Source organism: Oncorhynchus mykiss, chromosome 17, assembly GCF_057628025.1.
Source record: "Oncorhynchus mykiss isolate SJ-2025 chromosome 17, ASM5762802v1, whole genome shotgun sequence".
In the NCBI taxonomy this organism is placed as follows: Eukaryota; Metazoa; Chordata; class Actinopteri; order Salmoniformes; family Salmonidae; genus Oncorhynchus; species Oncorhynchus mykiss.
The window spans coordinates 4,913,638-4,933,780 of record NC_143038.1 but is presented as its reverse complement, the minus strand read 5'-3'; the positions used below and the strand labels follow the sequence as shown (position 1 = coordinate 4,933,780).

At 43.7% G+C, this 20,143-nt stretch overlaps 1 protein-coding gene across 1 annotated transcript in view; it reads right to left on the bottom strand.

The window, feature by feature from the left end:
• LOC110493513 (solute carrier family 2, facilitated glucose transporter member 9) overlaps positions 1-6,981 on the bottom strand; it is a 41,906-nt gene extending 34,925 nt beyond the window's left edge. The window contains exons 1-2 of the mRNA XM_021567826.3: positions 6,825-6,981; positions 2,645-2,743 (exon numbers count right to left, since the gene is read on the bottom strand). Of these exons, the coding sequence (XP_021423501.3) occupies positions 2,645-2,743; positions 6,825-6,869 (144 nt within the window). The 5' untranslated portion in view covers positions 6,870-6,981. The remainder of the gene's footprint in view (positions 1-2,644; positions 2,744-6,824) is intronic.
• Positions 6,982-20,143: the final 13,162 nt, after the last annotated feature.

Below are 20,143 nucleotides of genomic sequence, written 5' to 3'. Positions count from 1 at the left end.
AAGCGATAATATTGAAATGGAAGGAGTATCAGACCACTGCAAATCTACCAAGACCTGGCCGTCCCTCTAAACTTTCAGCTCATACAAGGAGAAGACTGATCAGAGATGCAGCCAAGAGGCCCATGATCACTCTGGATGAACTGCAGAGATCTACAGCTGAGGTGGGAGACTCTGTCCATAGGACAACAATCAGTCGTATATTGCACAAATCTGGCCTTTATGGAAGAGTGGCAAGAAGAAAGCCATTTCTTAAAGATATCCATAAAAAGTGTTGTTTAAAGTTTGCCACAAGCCACCTGGGAGACACACATGTGGAAGAAGGTGCTCTGGTCAGATGAAACCAAAATTGAACTTTTTGGCAACAATGCAAGACGTTATGTTTGGCGTAAAAGCAACACAGCTCATCACCCTGAACACACCATCCCCACTGTCAAACATGGTGATGGCAGCATCATGGTTTGGGCCTCCTTTTTTCAGCAGGGACAGGGAAGATGGTTAAAATTGATGGGAAGATGGATGGAGCCAAATACAGGACCATTCTGGAAGAAAACCTGATGGAGTCTGCAAAAGACCTGAGACTGGGACAGAGATTTGTCTTCCAACAAGACAATGATCCAAAACATAAAGCAAAATCTACAATGGAATGGTTCAAAAATAAACATATCCAGGTGTTAGAATGGCCAAGTCAAAGTCCAGACCTGAATCCAATCGAGAATCTGTGGAAAGAACTGAAAACTGCTGTTCACAAATGCTCTCCATCCAACCTCACTGAGCTCGAGCTGTTTTGCAAGGAGGAATGGGAAAAAATTTCAGTCTCTCGATGTGCAAAACTGATAGAGACATACCCCAAGCGACTTACAGCTGTAATCACAGCAAAAGGTGGCGCTACAAAGTATTAACTTAAGGGGGCTGAATAATTTTGCACTCCCAATTTTTCAGTTTTTGATTTGTTAAAAAAGTTTGAAATATCCAATAAATGTCGTTCCACTTCATAATTGTGTCCCACTTGTTGTTGATTCTTCACAAAAAAATACAGTTTTATATCTTTATGTTTGAAGCCTGAAATGTGGCAAAAGGTCGCAAAGTTCAAGGGGGCCGAATACTTTCGCAAGGCACTGTAATCGATGAACATTCCTAAAATGGTTGTAAGAAGAGGGCGTGAACAGATTTGACAACGGGATTAAATTAAAAACATTGCAATATCACTAAAAACCACCCTGTCCTCATCAACCCCATCATCTTCATCATCACCATCATCAACTACAACAACAACCACAAGAACAGTAACATCAGGTATCCATGAGACAGGGAGGTGGTAGCATTTTCACTCATTTCACCATGCAACAATGCGTCATGTATGGCCTGATTTGCCCCAGTGTCTGTGGGTTAGAGATGAGTATGATGCGTCTCTTCCTTAATGCCCAGGAAGCTCCGATTCAAACTCCCATTAGTCAGCTCTGCAAGCAGCCAGCGGTGGGTAGCCTAGTGGTTCGAGCGTTGGGCCAGTAATCAAAAGGTCACTGGTTCTAATAACTGAGCCGAAAAGGTGAAACTCTACTATGGCTGACCCTGTAAAAAAAAAAAAGATTCCCTGCACCTATCCGGTGTGTGACAATAAAACATATCTTTTTTTTTCCATGTACAAGCAACCGAAAAAAAATGCATATTCGTCACCTCCAATGTAAATCACTCATTAATGCGACGCAGAAGTCAGAAGTCAGCTGAATACATTGAAGGTGCCGAAAATGTGGCTTGCACATTTTTACTTAGACCTTTTTTTTTCTAACATACTGGCCGTAACAGGAGTACATTAAAATAGTTGCTCAGCGAAACACCATATTTGGTAACAAACGCATTTTGACAGCATAGCGCTTGCAGAGCTGTCTAATGGGAGTTAGACAAGAGACACGGCATACTCATCATCATCATCTCTAACCCAGAGACACTGGGCTGATTCAACTTCAGATACCAATAATTGCTGTGAAAATGTGCGACTGTATTGTCTATGGAAGTGTACGTCAATGGCCATTGTGTGTTATGTTTTTATGACACCATTTTGTCTCCCGTAGACAAATCAATTTAGCTTATAAGATCCCTATCCAAGTCTAAGATGGAAACGCTCTGCAAGAGCAGGCCTTACAACGTCAACCGTTCCCCATTGTGGAAATAACACGGTCTAATGTGAGGCTGACTGAATTGACACAGTTCACACTGAAACGGTTCAACCATCCGGGTCAACACAAATCTACCACAACCAGGAAATCAGGCAACAAGACTCATGGCTCGGCTCACGGGTGAAGTTTCCCCCCTGGGTACAGGCGTAGGATCAGCTTCCCCTCCCCTAATGTAAACGTTAACCAATAGTGGGGGATAGTGGGGGAAATGCAAAAATGACCCCAGATCAGCAATTTCACACTACTCCCATGACTCTAGATGCGAGGAGAGTAGTAACACGGCGTGAACAGAATACTCATGGTGGTAAACCTATACAATACATATGGTGTCTTAGTTTGTGTAGCAGTACATATGTACTTATAAAAAGGATTGGTTCGGTCATGGAGTCTGTATATTCATAATAGGCCTTTCAGTACATGTAGGCCTGCAGTGTCTTATTGCATAGAGATGTTACTGTGGTGCCTCCAACCTCTGCAGGAGAGTTGACGACGGCCAGGTTGTAGCCATAGAGCATGGAGCTACCGAACGAGGCCAGGAAAGCCACGGCCAGCAGCGACTTGGTGAGAGACTAGAGGAAGGAAAAGATGACACAACATTAGGAGATGCTGTACAGGTGTAGGGTCTTCATTTGATCATCCTGTTGCTCCAGGATTATTTTCATGCTGTGAGAAACTGGTCAAATTAAGAACACTGCAAAACCTGATGAGAAACATTCAAGACATCTGATAACATTTGGATAATTGTATCATACAATATGACCAGGGCCCAGAGTTTTTTTCTGAGCACATATACTGTCCAGGAAAACCCATAGGCCCTGGTTACAGGTTATCAGGTAAAACTGGCCTTAGTTGCAGGTTACTAGGTAAAACTGGGCCCTAGTTACAGGTTATCAGGTAAAACCTAGCCCCGATTACAGGTTATCAGGTAAATCCTAGCCCTGATTACAGGTTCAGGTAAAACTGGGCCCTAGTTACAGGTTATCAGGTAAAACTGGGCCCTAGTTACAGGTTATCAGGTAAAACTGGGCCCTAGTTACAGGTTATCAGGTAAAACTGGGCCCTAGTTACAGGTTATCAGGTAAAACTCAGGGTCCTAAATACACTCTTAGAAAAAAGGGATCCAAAATGATTATTTGGCTGTCCCAATAGGATAACCCTTTTTGGTTCCAGGTAGAACCCTTTTGGATTCCATGTAGACCCCTCTGTGGAAAGGGTTCTACATGGAACTAAAAGGGGTTCTTCAAAGGGACCTCCAATGGGGACAGCAGAATAAGCATTTTAGGTTCTAGATAGCACAATTTCTGACCAATATATCTACGATCGTTTCATTAATAGAGTCGTGTGGTGTAGGCCTAAGTGTTGGAGAGAACAGTACAAACTGTGACTGTAAATACTACGAAACAGGTCATTGGGCATTTCAATAGAAAATATACATAACCATAGTTCATTATGCTTAACGATGATTTAAAATCAACCTGTCAACATAACAGCTTTCTGTGATGTACTGTACAGAACCAGTTTTCATAGGGAAGCTGACCTGAATGTAGCTACACTACAACACTTACAGTATAGTATTATTGATATTATGAGCATTAAACTGTAGGTTACACTTCATAGATCAGTTCTGGATAAACATTTCTGCAATGCAAGCAATTATTAAGTGAAGTATACAACTTTTACTGTTACTAGGCTACTTTAACAAACACAACCGCTGCCACAAAATGTGTTGCTATAGCCTTGTGACAGACTTGTGACAAATCGAGTAGCTGGCTGGTATGCAAGATTTGGGTGCCCAGATTAGTGCCACTATACAATGACAGCATAGTGTATAAGGGTGTCAGAGTCCGAAATGGTTCATTTAAATTCTTCTATCGGTAGCCGGATTAGTATGGAATTATGAGATTAGTACATGAATTTGCATGTACAAGCATTTAATACATTATAAATAGGGTATGGGTTGGATACTGTCTGGGACAAGGAGAGCTGTACTGTACTGGACCTTGGCCGGACCTGGGTCATGTTTATTGGGCACGAAACAGAAGATAATAGATTGAAAAAGGGAGGGACAACCTGGACTTGTCCAATAAGAATACTTGTTTTCTTTTTCGGTTGCAAAACGTTTTATTATTCATCTGTTGCGTGCCTGAATGAATACAGCCCTGGTTAGTCAGCCTGCTGGAACTGGTCCATCCCTCGAATCAGTTGGAAGCTACTCAGCTACCACCTGCCAAACACAGAATTACTGTACACGGTTTCAGGTGTTCGTTTTTCCCCAACCTGGTGTAGCAAGAAAAGGCTTGAGGATTTTTTTTTTTTTTTTAAATCACACTACAGATAGTTGTAAAAAACATAAACATCTAGAATTGGTTAGGGACAAACTTGACAGTTCAATTGAACAAATTTAATCTAAAATGTAAAGTTGACAGAAAATCCCTTTTACAAGGCCAAACTCTATTCTATTATTCAGAGTGGGACAGAATCAGAGTAGGCTACTACGACCAATAACTACCAGAATCGTTGTGTCAGCATACAAGATAACTACACTAACTTGATTGATGGCTTGCAATGGCTTCTTGATAGCTAGCTATAAGGTTGGGAGACAGGGAACCTACTGTAGCTGGGCTAGCTAAAGCCAACTTCATAACATATCTAGGTGGCTAGTAGTATTACAGAGAAACAACACAAAATTAAAACAAAAAATACAAAAAATATTCTGAGGGGGCACGTGCCCCTGTGCCCCTATGGGCATGACGGCTCTGCATATACTGAGACATACTAGGCTAAGTAGAAGTACTGTGTTATTGTATTCCTAGGGGTGGTGTAGTCGTCAGGAGCCCTGCCTGAACTTGTTCCCCTGTCCAGATGCTGAACTCCAGCACAGCCAGCTTAACTGACACCCCCAGTACACAGGGTCAGTAGCTGAGAGAGGATTTTACTACACCCTACTAACCAAACTTAACCAAACCTCATCAGGAGTACAGCAGAAAGCAACAGAAGCTGCTATATTGCTTTTGGGAGAGTCAGCTGTGGACTGTAGGTATGGGGGTGAATGGTTGAGTGGACTGTAGGTATGGGGGTGAATGGTTGAGTGGACTGTAGGTATGGGGGTGAATGGTTGAGTGGACTGTAGGTATGGGGGTGAATGGTTGAGTGGACTGTAGGTATGGGGGTGAATGGTTGAGTGGACTGTAGGTATGGGGGTGAATGGTTGAGTGGACTGTAGGTATGGGGGTGAATGGTTGAGTGGACTGTAGGTATGGGGGTGAATGGTTGAGTGGACTGTAGGTATGGGGGTGAATGGTTGAGTGGACTGTAGGTATGGGGGTGAATGGTTGAGTGGACTGTAGGTATGGGGGTGAATGGTTGAGTGGACTGTAGGTATGGGGGTGAATGGTTGAGTGGACTGTAGGTATGGGGGTGAATGGTTGAGGCAGAGTACAACAAGAATACATAAGGCCAAGAGCTAAAATAATGATCTGGATATGATAGGCTACAACTCCACAGCAGGTGTACAGTAGTAGCCTATAGCATGACTACAAATGCTCAAGATGTACTAATATTTATATTGGGTGAATGAATAGACGAGTGTAAACAAAGGTACCCAGGGCCATTTTATAGTTCCGTATAGAGTTCATAGACTCAAAACATCCTGATGTAAATGTATTTACATAGATGAGATATGGAGCTCAAGCCAAAACAAAAGCAGTCCTTGTCTAAACTGCCTATAAGGATTACTCAAACACTTTGGGGCCTCCCACTCACGTAGTTTTGAAGCTTCCTCTATCTTGCGATCATCGTAAAACAAACAGGCGGAGAAGTTAGGGTGAACAATAAAAAGCACAGTGGAGCATGGCTAGCCTAGGAACCTAATTCAATCTTCTTAAAAAGGGCCAGCGGGAGAGACTAACAGACAACCACACATGAAAATGGCCGAAGAGAGACAATGCAGCATTGTAACATCCAATCGGTCGCTCTAGTCTTCTGACAAGCCTGGATTCAGTGGCTTGTATTGAAGTTCCTAAGATGCTTTAACGATCTTAAAAACACATATTTGTTTCCATTAAAAGTCCCAGTTACAAGGTATCATTTTCTGAGTAAAATGTTGAAAAGGTTGCCATTTATAAGCTCAAGTTGCAGCAGTTTAGATGTTCTGATGCTTTAGCTGGTCTAGATGAGCTGCATTCCTTAGTGAATTGAAAGCACTGGCTGAGAGATGAATGCAGAGAGGTTTAAACCACGGAGCAGAATGCACTGTAGGCTACAACAACACATGCACAGTAATGTGTATTGGGCTAGGGTTTGAAGTCCACTACAATAGGCCAACAACGTTGCCATGCCATAATATACATTCAAAGAAATCTGAAAGTAAGCCATACTGTATATAAGACATGTTTGTAGCCTACCATATATGGCCATAAAAGGGAAATGGCAAGCATGCTTTTAAGGGCCAAAAATATATTGAAAGCCAGTTAGATCTCCAATGTGTAGTGTATCTCATATTCCTTATAAAAATGGAAAAAGTGATATACTTGTCGAGAAGGCACAACTGTTAGAAAAGTGCTGAAAGAAAATCTAGTCAGTCTTTGTATGAAATAATCAAAAATCCAGAGGAATCAATAAGCCAATTATTAAAACAGAATCAACACTTACCCCCACACATTTCCCATCTTCTGCTAATAATACTTCCTCTGCCATCTATGAACTCATCAATAAATGCTCCCCCGGGTTTGCGGTGCGGTTTTAAAAGAAAGGAATGTTTATCCTACAATACTTTTTATACCACAGGCATCTCCATCCATGTTATTTTGGGTGGAAAGAGGCGGGTTTTGACGACTGACATAATTGAGAAGTTGTGAAAGCTTCTGCCCACCAATCCGCGGAGCACAAAGCCCACAGGTCCCTCCCAGTAGCAAACCAACCTCCTCGGTTCTGCTTGACGGACTGCAGGCCATCACATGATGGTTGTCAGCGTGACTCTCCAAGGCGAGGGCGACTACCATAGTGAATTCAATCAGCTTTGCCTCTGTTAATGTGTTGTTAAGAGCCTTCTGAGAAAAACCGACTGGAGGTTAGACTCATAAGTGTATTGAATAAATACCTAAAAGGGAAACAATGCTTCATGCTAGTCTAAAGTGCATTATTGTAAAAAAATATATTTAAAAAATGATCGCCAACATTAAAGGCCTACAACCTACAATGTCCTTCATACATTTCGGCTATACATCGTGCTCAAATTGTCATTCAGTAGACACTGTGTAACAAGTGCGCTGAGAGTCAGGAAGCAAGTTCAGGGAGTGAGTATTTTAATAAATAAAACAAACACAAACAACGCACCGACATGCAAACAGAGTCAACAACACCCGAGGAAAGAACCAAAGGGAGTGACAGATATAGGGAAGGTAATCAAGGAGGTGATGGAGTCCAGGTGAGTGTCATCAGGCACAGGTGTGTGGGACGATGGTGACAGGTGTGCGGGATAATCAGCAGCCTGATGACCTAGAGGCCGGGGAGGGAGTATATGTGACACACTGATTCATAAACATAGTAGATAGGTTAGCCTACGATACATATTAATGTATCAAATGAAATCAAATGTTTTTGGTCACATACACATATTTAGCAGATGTTACTGCCGGGGTAGCAAAATGCTTGTGTTCCTAACAGTGTAGTAGTATATCACAATTCATGTACAGTACCAGTCAAAAGTTTGGACACACCTACTCATTGCAGGTTTTGTGTTTATTTTACTATTTTCTACATTGTAGAATAGTTGTGAAGACATCCAAACTTTGAAAAAACTCAAATGGAATCATGTAGTAACCAAAAAAGTGTTGAACAAATCAAAATATGTTTTATATTTGAGATTCTTCAAAGTAGCCACCCTTTGCCTTGATCACAGCTTTGCACACTTAAGATTCTAAAATCAGCTTCATGCGGTAGTCTTTTCAATTAACAGGTGTGACTTGTTATTAGTTAATTTGTGGAATTTCTTTCCTTCTTAATGTGTTTGAGCCAATTAGTTTTGTTCTGACAAGGTAGGGATGGTATACAGAAGATAGCCCTATTTGGTAAAAGACCAAGTCCATATTATGGCAAGAACAGCTCAAAAAAGCAAAGAGAAAATAACAGTCCATCGTTACTTTAAGACATGAGGGTCAGTCAATACGGAACATTTCAAGAACTTTGAAAGTTTCTTCAAGTGCAGTCGCAAAAACCATTAAGCTATGTGATGAAACTAGCTCTCATGAGGACCGCCACAGGAAAGGAAGACCCAGAGTTACCTTTGCTGCAGAGGATAAGTTCATTAGATTTACCAGCCTCAGAAATTGGCAATCAACTGCACCTCAGATTGCAGCCCAAATAATAGCTTCACAGAGTTCAAGTAACAGACGCATCTCAACATCAACTGTCTAGAGGAGACTGTTTGAATCAGGCTTTCTTGGTTGAATTGCTGCAAAGAAACCACTACTAAAGGATGACAATAATAAGAAAAGACTTGCTTGGACTAAGAAACCTGAGAAATAGACATTAGACTGGTGGAAATCGGTCCTTTGGTCTGCAGTCCAAATGTAAGATTTTTGGTTCCAACAGTGTCTTTGTAGGTGAACAGATGATCTCCACATGTGTGGTTCCCACCGTGAAGCATGGAGGAGGTTTAGGGGTGCTTTGCTCGTGACACTGTCAGTGATTTTATTTAGAATTCACGGCACACTTAACGAGCATGGCTACCACAGCATTCTGCAGTGATACGCCATCCCATCTGGTTTGAGTTTAGTGGGACTATCATTAGTTTTTCCTCAGGACAATGACCCAAGACACACCTCCAGGCTGTGTAAGGGCTATTTGACCAAGAAGGAGAGTGATGGAGTGCTGCATCAGATGACCTGGCCTCCACAATCACCCAGCCTCAACCCAATTGAGATGGTTTGGGATAAGTTGGACCGCAGAGTGAAGGAAAAGCAGTCAACAAGTGCTCAACATATGTTGGGAACTCCTTCAAGACAGTTGGGAAAGCATTCCAGGTGACTACCTCAAGAAGCTGGTTGAGAAAATGCCAAGAGTGTGCAAAGCTGTCATCAAGGCAAAGGGTGATGACAGAGAATTTAAAATATATATTTGTTTAACACTTTTTTTTGGTTACCACATGATTCCATGCGTTGTTTCATAGTTGTGATGTCTTCACTATTATTCTACAATGTCGAAAAAATTGAAATAAAGAAAAACCCTTGAATGAGTAGGTGTCCAAACTTTTGACTGGTACTGTATGTTATGACTGTGATGTAATCCCGTATTATTTGCACAGTAGGCCTGAATACAGTAAGCGCCCTCTTCAGTTATTCGTAAAAGATACGAGGCCAGATCAAATGTAATATTTGTGACTGTCTTTAGCTGTGTGTCATTCAATATATATACAGTCTTAGGACAGTGACCGGTCCACCAACATGAGCTCTTCACACTAGGTCATTAGGCTCTGCTGTCAGACCAAGTTTCACATGAACAGGCTATAGTGAAACCTGCTGAGATGGCCTGCTCTACTGTCTACATAACCTCTACCTTGTTATGCTGTGACGTTAGTCCCTCAAGCCAACAGCAATGGCACCTGTGAAGTTTTCACTTCTGGATTGTTTTGTAGGAGTCATTCATTTGTTTGTTTGTTCATTCATTTATACATTCTTATTTGTTCCAGTGTCTAATAGCAACGGCTGATTTCCAACACCTACCTCGCACAGTCCCTCGATAAAAAAACATGTTGTTCCCCAACGACCTCAAAGCGAGAGGAGCATTACTGACGTCCTCCGCCTCACCAGCCGTCTCAGGTCCGCTCATGAGGGCAGTGTGTTGTTGACAGTCTGACAGTCAATCAATCAGATCCTCACTCATGACTCTCAGCAGGACGCCTCCGTTGAGTGTCTATTGGACACAGTAACCTCACTGGGATGAGTCGCACATGACTCAGCTCTACTGTTTCATGTTCGACAGTTCTCAGAGAGGCATCCGGTCCGGTCAACCTCGTGTGAGGTTGTGGAGGGAGCAGAGCTAATATTTGCACTAATTGGAGCAATTTGACGTGGAAATGGATGTTAGCATAGCTATGAATTGAGCAGGCGCTTCATCAAGTATATGTGAAGAGATGTAAGGAGGATTACTTGTCTTTTCTAAGTAGCAATTTCAGAGTTTTGTTGTTCCAATATACATACATTATGTTGTTGATCCATTACCCTAAAAATGCTAACCTAATTGTAAATAATGTTTGTTTATCATAACTGGGTTTAGTTACTCACACACTCGCGTTCACAAACACACACACGTGAACGCTTACATCAGGCACTTTCTAACAAAGCACAATACCCTTTCCAAAAGGTCCTTTTTGGATTCTGGGCATATTCTGTAGTCCTGTGACTAACTATTTATTATGTAAAACGTTTTACTGTACGCAGGAGGCATAGATAGAGCTCTCATTGAGGACAAACAGGCCCTGGTCATGTGCATACCATGGCACTAGCCAAGTACAGTCCAGATGGTTTTGAAGAAGCAATAATGATAACACACACACGCGGATACTCAATCAGACACAACCGTCTGAAAGACAGCCACCTAAATAGAGTCTCCATCATCCTTCCATTGCCCTCGCTCTCTCTCTCTCTCTATCTCTCTGCTGTCCCTACTGTAACCCAACAGTACAGTATCCTCACAGAGGGAAGGATGGAATGAGCCTTGGCAGCCCCCCAGGCATGTGCTTCATCCCACCAAGCTCTCACTCTCTCTCTCTCTCTGTGTCTGTGTCTCAGGTCAAATGGTTTGTGTCATATGACTCCCATCACCGTACACTGTCTGTGGCATCATGCTGCTTTTTGGTAAAAAATCAATTACACTTTTCAACATAGGGGCACTGTTCATGGTGCAGGCAGGGGGTGGAGTGGAAGGGGGCGTGTGTGTGTGTGTGCGTGTGCGTGTGTTTCTCCCCTGCTGGGGCACGACACATGAAACAAATGTGCCAAGGCTGACTGATGGCCATAGTGATGTGTCGCAGGGATGGGGATGAGTATTGGGGGACGGGAAACTGATCCTAGATCTGTACCTAGAGGACACTTCACCCTGGAGAGATATAATTGAGGATGTAGGCAGAAAAGGAAGCACAATGTTTATAACTGTCAGAAAACCAATCAAAGGCTTTTTACTTCCTCCTCATTTCAGCAGTCTTTCTGTACGCCCCTGTGGGCTGTATCCATAAAGCGTCTCGGAGTAGGAGCGCTGATCTAGGATCAGGTCCCCCCCCCCCTTTCATCTTATTCATTATATTATGATCTAAATAGCCAAACTGATCCTAGATCAGCCCTCTTAGTCTGAGACGCTTTATGAATCCTGATCCTAGAGCATTGCTCTCCCAGTCCCAGTCCTTCATGGTAGCACAACAATACAGATCACATGCGTCAGGAACCACTGGATTAAGGAGGAGAATACGCCATGTGAAAAGTATCTACCACCACAGACTACCTGTCCACTCAGACTTTATGAGAAAGCATCCACAGGAATCAAATCAAATCGAGTTTGATTGGTCCCATACACATATTTAGCAGATGTTATTGCGGGTGTAGCAAAATGCTAGAGGCCCCATTTATCACAGAAAAATATTTATGGAGTCAAAGGTACTTATTCCATAATCAACATAACTAAGATTCTATCAGACAGGAGCTAGGGTCTGTCATGGGATAAGCAATATGTCATGGGATAAGCAGTATATCACCATTATAACTAAATTGGATTACTGGGCGAGTGAGTATTTTTATGCTTGTCAGAAGTGTTCTTTTTGTGGTTCCCCAGTTCCCTACTGTCTCCTCTAGATTGTCTGTACTGGTGAGGACTGGCAATGAGTTACACATGCTGCCTATGACGTCAGTCAATCCTGTTAGTTTTGAGAAGGAGAGAACACACGGGAAACTAGGTACAAGTCACAATCCCACTTAAAACATGGAACATTTTGACAATGCAGTGTTTGTCAAGAGAGTGCTAGTTTTTGCGGCAATCTTTGGGTTTGGTCAATCTTTGATACATAATTGTCAGTTGGTTAGGGGCATTGTTATGTTTCTTGGAGCCCCCCACCACACCACAACTCCACAGTATACAGTGCATTCGGAATGTATTCAAACCCCTTCACTTTTTCCACATTTTGTTACATTACAGCCTTATTATACAATTGATTTTTTTTTTTAAATCCCCCTCATCAATCTACACACAATACCTCATAATGACAAAGGATGGGGAGCGTCGCTGCACAGCTATTTTCAGGTCTCTCCAGACATGTGCGATCGGATTCAAGTCCAGGCTTTGGCTGGGCCACTCAAGGACATTCAGAGACTTGTACCAAAGCCACTTCTGCGTTGTCTTGGCTGTGTGTTTAGGGTTGTTGTCCTGTTGGAAGGTAAAGCTTCTCCCCAGTCTGAGGTCCTGAGCATTCTGGGGCAGGTTTTCATCAAGGATCTCTCTGTACTTTGTTCCGTTCATCTTTCCCTCGATCCTGACTACTCTGCCAGTCCCTGCAGTTGAAAAACATCCCCACAGCATGATGCTGCTACCTCTGTGCTTCATCATAGGGATGGTATTGGCCAGGAGATGAACGGTGCCTGGTTTCCTCCAGACGTGACGGTTGGCACTCTTGGTTTCATTAGACCAGATAATCTTGTTTCTCATGGTCGGAGAGTCCTTTAGGTGCCTTTTGGCAAACTCCAAGCGGGCTATCATGTGCCTTTTGCTGAGGAGTGGCTTCCGTCTGGCCACTCTACCATAAAGGCTTGATTGGTGCTGCAGAGATGGTTGTCCTTCTGGAAGGTTCCCCCATCTCCACAGAGGAACTCTGGATCTCTGTCAGAGTGACCATTGGGTTCTTGGTCACCTCTCTGACCAAGGCCCTGACATCAGGTGGACTCCAATCAAGTTCTTGAAACATCTCAAGAATGATAAATGGAAACAGGATGCGCATGAGCTGAATTTTGAGTCTCATAGCAAAGGGTCTGAATACTTATGTAAATAAGGTATTTCTGTTTTTTATATTTTATACATTTGTAAACATTTACTTTGTCATTATGGGGTGTTGTGTGTAGATTGATGAAGACATTTGTTTCTTTAATTGATTTTAGAATAAGGCTGGAATGTAACAAAATGTGGAAAAAGTGAAGGCGTCTTGAGTACTTTCCAAATGCACTGTAAGTCAATGGAGGAGACATTGCGATACAGAGCGGTCTTTATCAGTAATCAACACCAGGTCACTACTTAGCTCATTTGCAGCTCCCTGGACCACTGAAGTACGGCCTTTCAGAGAGAGAGAGAGAGAGAGAGAGAGAGAGAGAGAGAGAGAGAGAGAGAGAGAGAGAGAGAGAGAGAGAGAGAGAGAGAGAGAGAGAGAGAGAGAGAGAGAGAGAGAGAGAGAGAGAGAGAGAGAGAGAGAGAGAGAGAGAGAGAGAGAGAGAGAGAGAGAGAGAGAGAGAGAGGGGGGGGAAGAGAGTGAGAGAGAGAGATAGAGAGAGAGAGAGAGAGAGAGAGAGAGAGAGAGAGCATAGGGGATAGACTTTTTTTCAATTATCCTGTCTCCTTTTTTTTACCCTGTCTCCTTCCTTTTCTCTTCTTGCTGAATGTCTGTTGTCAATTTTTTTCTCTGTAAAATAGCATTGCATCTGGTCAAACACAATTTTTTCCAAAAGTTTACTAAGGGTTGGTAGCAGGCTGATTGGTCGGCTATTTGAGCCAGTTAAGGGGGCTTTACTATTCTTAGGTAGCATTTGTCTACACCCGCAATAACATCTGATAAATATGTGTATGTGACCAATTAAATTTGATTTGATATTTGAATAACTTTTGCTTCTCTCCATGTCTGAGGACACACACTTTCTAGTAGGCTTAAATTTAAGATAGAGCAAATAGGAGTGTCAATATGGTCTGCTATTATTCTCAGTAATTTCACATCCACGTTGTCAGATCCCGGTGGCTTGTCATTGTTCATAGACAACCATCTTTTATTCACCTCTTTCACATTTACTTTACGGAATTCAAAATTACAACACATGTCTTTCATAATTTGTTTAGATATACTTGGATGTGTAGTGTCAGCATTTGTTGCTGGCATGTCATGCCTAAGTTTGCTAATCTTGCCAATGAAAAAATCATTAAAGTAGTTGGCAATATCAGTGGGTTTTGTGATGAATGAGCCATCTGATTCAATGAATAATGGAGCAGAGTTTGGTAATTGGTTGTACAGCCAGACCTGTTTGCCATTTCTTTTGCCTCATCCCTCTCAACCATACATTTTTTTTTAAATTCCTCATCAATCCATACGGATTTAACCGTTTTTACAGTCATTTTCTTAATAGGTGCATCCTTATTAGTAACTGGGATTTATGCAATGTGTCAAGTGCAGCATCTGGTTGTTCGTCATTACACACCACGGACCAACAAATATTCTTCACATCAACAAAATAGGAATCACTACAAAGCTTCCTGTGTGCCCTCTTATACACTATATTAGGCCCAGCCTTTGGAATTTTGGTCTTCCTAGATATGGCTACTACATTGTGATCACTACATCCGATGGATTTGGATACCGCCTTCAAACAAATTTCTGCCACATCAGTAAAGATCTGATCAATACATGTTGATGATGTCATTCCTGTAGTGTTTGTAACTACCCTGGTAGGTTGATTGATAACCTGAACCAGGATGCAGGCAGTAGTTACAGTTTGAAGCTTTCTCTTGAGTGAGCAGCCTGATGAAAGCGAAGTCAATATTTAAATCACCCAGACAATATACCTCTCTATTGATATCACATACATTGTCAAGCATTTCACACGTTACCCAGATACTGACTGTTCACATTTGGTGGTTTATAGCAGCTTCCCACCAGAATAAGCTTTAGATGAGGCAGATGAACCTGTAGCCATATTACTTTAACATTATTTAACATGAGATCCTCTCTAAGCTTTACAGGAATGTGATTCTGAATATAAACAGCCACACCTTCACCACCGGCACTTCAGTTACAAGATTGAAAATGACCAAGGATGCTTTCACTTTAAATCTTGTTGTCTTAATCAGGCCATTTCACTCCATGATTCACTGTAATATTCTCATCAAGTTGGAACAAGCTCCGCTCTGATAAATTACCCATCGATACCAGACAGTGGGTGGTGTGTGTGTGTGTGTGTGTGTGTGTGTGTGTGTGTGTGTGTGTGTGTGTGTGTGTGTGTGTGTGTGTGTGTGTGTGTGTGTGTGTGTGTGTGTATGTGTGGTGTAACACAACTCCACACTAAAGTCCCCTTTAATTCTAATAATTCCAACATTCCCATCTCCTGTCTCTTAATCAGTCTCCCCTCTGAGCCCCAGTCTCGCACCAGTCTCTTGTGCAGTATTTAAATTCCTCATTGACTCTGTTAGAGCGGGGAAGAGACTGTCCCCCATTGTTTTGCACTGAAAACAACGGGGGAGCTGATCATGTTAAGTGCAGCAATGATGGATGAGGAGAGAGGGAACCTAATATCCTCGCCCCATGCCATCGTTTAGCAGAGATATGATTAGAGAGAGAGAGAGCGAGAATGACTGATAGAGAGAAGACTGTCTATTGTTTCTAACTCTCTATGTAATTGAGGAGTTCAGCAGTCTAAAAAAAGACTGACTCTATCATTAGAGATGATAGGAAATCTTGTTGACTTTTTTCAAACTCTTTCTTCCTCCTCTGTGGTAATTAAGGAATTTGGCAGTGACTCAGTGAGTCCTACTGGGAGTACCGCTATTAACTGTTGACCGATGGTTGGACATGTAGATGGAGTGTCTACTGAATATGATCAAAAGATGGGCTGGTAGTGTGTGTGCGAGCGCGCGCGTGTGAGTGTGTGTGTGTGTGAGTGCGTTCGTGCATGCGTGCGTGTGCGTGTGTGAGTGTGTGTGCGTGTGTATTTGTATTCACACATGTATTTGTATTCACACAATTTATACTGTTATTAAAACTGATGGAGTGAGAGTCAGGAACCAATCCAGTTGGTTTCACACCACTCTGGTTGGTTTCACACCACACCGGTTGGTTTCACACCACTCCGGTTGGTTTCACACCACTCCGGTTGGTTTCACACCACTCCGGTTGGTTTCACACCACTCCGGTTGGTTTCACACCCCTCCAGATGACACTCATAGAGGCAATTACATGTCTTTCCACTTAGAGGTCAGGAGTTAAAGTCATACAGGTATCCTATTGTAGTTACACATACATGGCTATTGGGAGTCAGGGCTACATGATATTTGTATGTAAAACTTTCCCATTTGACACCTTGGTGTGAGAAGCAGCCCTCAAATTGATGCTTGGAAATGTATGATTTTACTGACCCCTTGTGGCAAATGCAGGGAACTTTAGGATGAAAGAGTAACAGAATAAGACTAGTAGTGTTGAGACAGACATTTTATTGTAAACACAGACCTCTCTCTCAAATACATTCATGCACATACACTTTCCTTAACCCCCCCCCCAAAAAAAAAAATATTACTCTCCCATGAGACCAACCCATTGGCCTGAAGATGGACCAGCCCACTTCCCTATGGCCATTTGTGCAGACAGCCTGGGGGAGTGCCTGGAAAACAGGGATGAGAGCAAGGTCAAGTGTGAGGTCAGAAAGGATGATTGGTGCTTAAGGCAAAGTACACAACTGTGTTTGTCATGCAGAGCAAAGGGATTTTTGTCATGCAGAGCAAAGTATATGCATCAAATATCACACACACACACACACACACACACACACACACACACACACACACACACACACACACACACACACACACACACACACACACACACACACACACACCCTCAGGCTGGCATGGGGCATAAATCAAACAAATGGCATCACAGCCTTAAAAGGGCAACATTCCAACTGATATACCACTCTCCCACACAGCAAAGCCACACTCACAGCATAATTAATTGCAACAAATTACCTATCCCCTTCCCTGTCTCACCGCCCCTTTGCTCTCTCTCTCTCACACACACTCACAACCATGCATGCAAACGCACACACACAGGCACGCAGACACACACACACAACCTCCCCTCTCAGCACACACACCCCACACACACACCCTCCACCACCCATAAGTGCTTTAATGTGGCTTATTGCCGTGGTAGCGGCAGGTCCCGGGTCCCATTGACCGTGGAAATATTCCGTTGACGGATGTTCTGCTGTCTTCAGGCGGATTCTACCCTCCCCGGACAGACCCAGCTGTCACTAGGAGATGATAACATTAACATTGTGTGTGTGTGTGAATGTGTGTTTGTGGGTGTGTGTTTGTGTGTGTGTACGTGTACGGGCTTGTCTTTGTGTGTGTGTGTAGTACGGGAACGTTCGGCGATGACTAATGCCCGTCATCAGCGAACGAGGCCGGTGACAAATCGAACGGCAGCCCTGGCGCGCCGTAATAAAAAATAAGATGGATGGCCCGGCTCAGGCTAGGGCCCACGTTAATGTGATTTCCACCGCTCTCTGTGGCTCCCAATTAAGAGATGGGGGAGAGAAGGAGGGAGGGAATGGAGAGAGGGAGGGGAGAGAAGGAGGGAGGGAGGGAGGGAGGGAGGGAGGGAGGGAGGGAGGGAGGGAGGGAGGGAGGGAGGGAGGGAGGGAGGGAGGGAGGGAGGGAGGGAGGGAGGGAGGGAGGGGAAGAGAAGAGAAGAGAAGAGAAGAGAAGAGAAGAGAAGAGGGAGGGAGGGAGGGAGGGAGGGAGGGAGGGAGAGGAGAGGAGAGGAGAGGAGAGGAGAGGAGAGGAGAGGAGAGGAGAGGAGAGGAGAGGAGAGGAGAGAGAGGGAGGGAGGGAGGAGAGAGGGAGGGGAGAGGAGAGAGGAGAAGGGAGAGAGGAGAGAGGGAGGGAGAGAGATAAAGAGGGTAGAGCAAAAGAAAGGCGGAAGGGAGGAGAGAGTGATGGATAAAGAGAGAGACTGTAGATGAGGGTGAGAACGAGGGAAATGCAGAGAAAGAGAGAAAAAAATTACACAAGCTTCACTAATTGTTATCTGTTGCGCCAAAGGCAACTGTCTCTCTCTCTTTTCTCTCTCTTTTCTCTCTCTCCCCTCTCCCCTTCCCTTTCTTCCTCCCTTCCTTTCATTCTCCCTCTCTCTCTTCCCTCTTTCTGCCCAAGGGCTACATTTTATGGTAGTGATGAGCACAGCCCACTCTCTCACCAACTGGCTGGTGAACACAGCCCACTCTCTCACCAACTGACTGATGAACACAGCCCACTCTCTCACCAACTGACTGATGAACACAGCCCACTCTCTCACCAACTGACTGATGAACACAGCCCACTCTCTCACCAACTGACTGATGAACACAGCCCACTCTCTCACCAACTGACTGATGAACACAGCCCACTCTCTCACCAACTGACTGATGAACACAGCCCACTCTCTCACCAACTGGCTGATGAACACACACACAGATGGGAGAGAACAGTGACAGATCACAGGCTGTAATGTTCTGGCATACCGGTTGATAGACACAGACAGAGTGGAAGATGGCTGTATTATGCAGAAAATGCCTTCCCAATCTATTTTGTGGAAGCAAAAATGACGGTATGGGCACCTGTTGTCAAGAGGAGATGTGTGTATATCGGACAAGAAAACCAAATGTAATTACTAGTAGACAAGCTACAGCACCTCACAAATATGTCCAGTGATACCTGCAGATTCCCCGTCTGGTAAACATCGGCTTCCTAAATCAGTTTTGTTCAAGTTCTTCTTCCAACCTAGCAGAAACACACCTGATTCATCTAACCAATAATCAAGCCCTTGATTAATGGAATCAGGTGTGTTAGCACCAGGCTGGAACAAAAGCCTGCACACACGGGACTGAAAGGCCGTCCCCTCCTAAATCACCACTTAAGAACAATGGTGTCAGGGAAGCAGCCTGTGGCCCCAGACCTTCCAGATGAGCTATGTCTCTGTCCAGACAGAAGGTAAACTGCCCTTCTGTCCAAATGCCCCAGCGTGTGTGTGTGTGTGTGTGTGTGTGTGTGTGTGTGTGTGTGTGTGTGTGTGTGTGTGCATGCACCCCAATATGACCCCAGCTGCTGTCTCACACTAAGAGGATCAGTCCTAGACAGATTGCATTGTGGGAAAAAGAGGGCATATCCCATCCGTCGTTCATACCCAAGGGCCGCTTTTTTGTCACTCTGTCAGTGTGAACTCTTAAACCCCTTCTGCAGCCAGAACACTGCGGAGGCTGGGCTATATGTCTCTCACCATTATATCGACCTAAGGAGAGGGTGAAATGACAATGAAATATAGCTCCCTCTCAACCAGGAAAAAGTGTACAGCCTAAAGAGGACGGGCTAAGTCTCCTCGGACCCTAAAGCGGCCACGTTCCAAATCAGAGACAGATAGATGCGTACTAGTCTTGGACACTCTTTTTCAGTCTTTCCTCACATTCTATCTCCTTGCCTCCTTCTCAACTGTATTGGAGAAGACAGTTCAAGGTCCCTCCCCTCAGACTTTCTTCTCCAATGATCTTGAAGCAGATGAGACGGGAGGATGCAAGGAATCAAGGAAAGACAAATTGAGAAAGAGCCTTCTGCAATGCAGGTAAAACTAAAAAGAAATGTAGCTCAAATAAGTAATAAGTGAACTCCTGAGAGAGATGGACAGATATTGCTCTGAAGGTGCGTCTCCAACGAGGAGAAATTATTAGAACACTTCTGAGCTGGTCCCAAATCGAGGCCAAGGCCTCCACATCGTTAACTTGTCACCTGGATGGAGCACCAGAATATGACTTGAAGTTATTGCAGTAGGGAGCTCATGCCCACAAATGCACACACACACACACACACACACACAGACATGCGTGCGCGCGCACACACACACACACACACACACACACAAACAAGCACCTATCATTCACCCCCCCCCCCCCCACACACACACACACGCACCTATCCATCCCCCCACCCCC